We start from the raw sequence: 3,176 nt of genomic DNA, 5'->3' as shown, positions 1-3,176 counted from the left end.
CCAAAAACACCCAATATTGATATTTGGGCCTAATCCCCAAGGCTGGTCTCCAGGGTACAGCCTGGACATTTTTAGAAGCTAACTAAATGACTCTTCCATGCCGTCAGGGTTGGAAACCATGCTGCACCTGAAGTGGACTGATCATTCTTTGAAATGCAAAAACAGTTAAAATAAGTTGGTTTGTATTGTGAAGAACTACTTCCACTCAAATCTGAAACAGGGTAAAACCTTAAGGTAATAATTACATTTATAATATAAGTTACAGTTTGTAAAGTGCTTTTATAATACAGTATTGTGTCATCCATGCAGACCATCCCCAGCAGGAAAATAGCAAGTATGAAAGAGTGTCCAAATAACAGAAAATGGTTATATCAAAGTGAGCCCTTATCAATGGCTTGATACAACCCTTTAAGGGGACTGAATTATCTTGTCTAAGACAAAGTGAACATTACGAGAAAACAAACTCAATATTTTACCACATCAGACAAATGCAAGGCGAAAATTCCCAAAACCCATGAACTGTGCTTACTTAGCTTTCTACTAAGAGGTTTAATTACTTAAATAAAGGCTTTATCTTGAAGGTAGCTGTTAGTAAACTGTATTCCACAATGACAGAAGGGCTACATAAGTCTCATGTTTAATAGTCTTAGAAATATATGTCTAAAAAATAAAAGCAAAGATGTTAAGTAGGAAAACAAACTAAACAAACATTAGTAATCTCATCCTTTATCTAAAAAAGAAATATGCACATGCACATGTGTTTACCTATAACACATGATGTAAGGAAAGGAAAAAATGAGAAAGGATACTAAAACCACCACTTTTAATAGGTGTGAGAAGGAGAAGGCAAAGGCTAGAATGGAGAGAGAAAGAGTCACAGCAAAGTTTTGTCTTTTTTTAAAAAACAAAAACCAAAAAGTCCCCACATGCTAGAATTTAGTTTCCATGCCAATTATCTTAAAAGAAAACCTCTAAACACTTACCATCAGCATCTAAAATCCATGTTATAAAATGATTATTTGCTCGATACTGAATTACAGAAGTTATTTGATAAGGACAGCCTTCAAAATGAAATGTGTAGTGCTGCAAGTCATTCTGTGGTAAGCCTTCTACAAAGTGCAACATGAATATGGGAGATACTCTGTGGGAGAGAAAAGCAAGAGAAGTTAAACAAATTTAATGCCATGTGTCTGGTTATACAAAAGATGTCTGAAGTGAACTAGTCACACATAACACTTCCAAGGCGAACTGCACTAATTTTTCTTGAGCACCTCCAGATGTGTGCCTTAATTAGAAATGGAGAACTCTCTCTAAGAAGTATGTAACACTAAACCCTTTTCAGAATGGTATCCCAGACAGTTGGAAGTCATCACGCAGTACGACTCTAATAAAGACCATTAAACAAAAATTGCTCTGTAAGCAGCAATGCGGCTTTGGCTTAAAGATCTCATGGTAGCTACTTTGTAAAATCCAAGGAAAAAATCCAGACCTTTTAGAATTTTCTTTGGCATCAAGTGCTCAGATTAATTGCTTTTGTTAAGCGGTGTAGGTAATAAGTGAAAGAAAGCAACAAACCTAAGATATTCAAATAAGCATTAATTTGGCCTGTTTCAGTTATCTCAGGAAGCAAAGGGGGTCTGTCAAATTAAAAGTTCTACTTAGGAAAAGTTCAATTTTTAACTAAGTAGATAAAAAAATACAACATATTGGTCAATTTATTATTAACCTCAAGACAACTGTAATTTCAAAATTATATTTTACCATTACAGCAACATGCTGAACCAGAAAATAGAACCCAGTGGGTCTCAAATAACTAAATTTAACAAAGCTCTTAGGATGTAAGAAAAATGTTGAATAGCCCTATTCCCAATAGTTAAACAGCTGTCAAAACTTACTTAGTTTATCAAAATTTATTCAGCCCAAATAAACTTGAATCAATGTCCAAACTGCAGATTATTCAGACTGACAAGGGATAATTTATAAATTAATCCTTGTCAATCATTTTGTTAGAGAGTAATCAAGTCCTCAAAATTTAAGTACCTATAAAATAAAAAGTCCTGCAAATTGTCTATAACACTAAACGTTTCCACTTCAAAAAATCATATTTCATCAAATCTAAGATTTCACTAATTATCAAATGTACCACTATGAAAACATGCTGCCACTTAAACTATGTCATGGTATCAATTTCACGTATTACCTTTTCAGACAGGTTAAAATGTGAACTGCATGTCTGAATCAATGAACCACAGTAAAACTTGAGATGTATTCTTATAGCGGGATATGCAGGCTTTAGGCACCTATCTGATGATGATGATTATTATTATTATTATTTGAGATGGACACTAGCTCTCTCACCCAGGTTGGAGTGCAGTGGCATGATCTCAGCTCACTGCAGTCTCCGCCTTCTGGGCTCAGGTAATTCTCCCACCACAGCCTCCTGAGTAGCTGGATTACAGGCATGTGCCACCACACCACACACTACTATTTTTAGTAGAGACAGGGTTTCACCATGTTGGCCAGGCTGGTCTCGAACTCCTGACTTCAAGTGACCTGCCTGCCTTGGCCTCCCAAAATGCTGGGATTACAGGCATAAGCCACCATGGCTGGCCTGACTCTTAACTAATATTTAGTTCCTTGACCTTATATAATACCTTTCAAGATACTGAGGCTAGTTACTAAAACAATCTCTTGATCCCTAGACTACGACATCTCACTAGTTTCCTGCCTTTACATAGGTTTACATGTGGAAAATATTTTAAGACATACTGACATGATAAATAATGCATGTAAAAACATCTGACACATTTTTATGCTTCTTGTACATTCCAAGTCTTTTATTCTTTTGCAAATTAATAAAAGTAAAAACTGCCAAGACCAAAATCCATACTCAGCCCAATTCCCTGGATGTTGAAGATACTCAGACTCTAGCTGAGTACAAGTACATTCCCCTAGGTAGTAAGACATGACTTGTCAGAAACCTCCAAAGTCTTCTATGAGGTTCAGATAGGATAGAAATTTGATTTTCTTAACCAGCAAAAAAAAGAGACAACAACTGGAGCAATTACATGTTAGGTTTTAAAATATCCTCTTAATTACACTAGCCTTACTGCCACAAGATGGACCAGTACACCAAAGCTATCCAGGGCCTGATGCGGGGTGACATGATGCAGAAC

The 3,176-nt window shown here is 36.0% G+C and overlaps 1 protein-coding gene across 2 annotated transcripts in view; it reads right to left on the bottom strand.

The window, feature by feature from the left end:
- Positions 1 to 3,176, bottom strand: part of USPL1 (ubiquitin specific peptidase like 1) — a 39,537-nt gene that overhangs the window by 5,251 nt on the left and 31,110 nt on the right. For both annotated transcript variants that reach the window (XM_011967825.1, XM_011967824.1), the window contains one exon: positions 984 to 1,141. In XM_011967825.1, coding sequence (XP_011823215.1) covers positions 984 to 1,141 — 158 coding nt within the window. The remainder of the gene's footprint in view (positions 1 to 983; positions 1,142 to 3,176) is intronic.

Source organism: Mandrillus leucophaeus, unplaced genomic scaffold, assembly GCF_000951045.1.
Source record: "Mandrillus leucophaeus isolate KB7577 unplaced genomic scaffold, Mleu.le_1.0 Scaffold811, whole genome shotgun sequence".
NCBI lineage: Eukaryota > Metazoa > Chordata > Mammalia > Primates > Cercopithecidae > Mandrillus > Mandrillus leucophaeus.
This window is presented reverse-complemented; position numbering and strand designations above follow the sequence as displayed.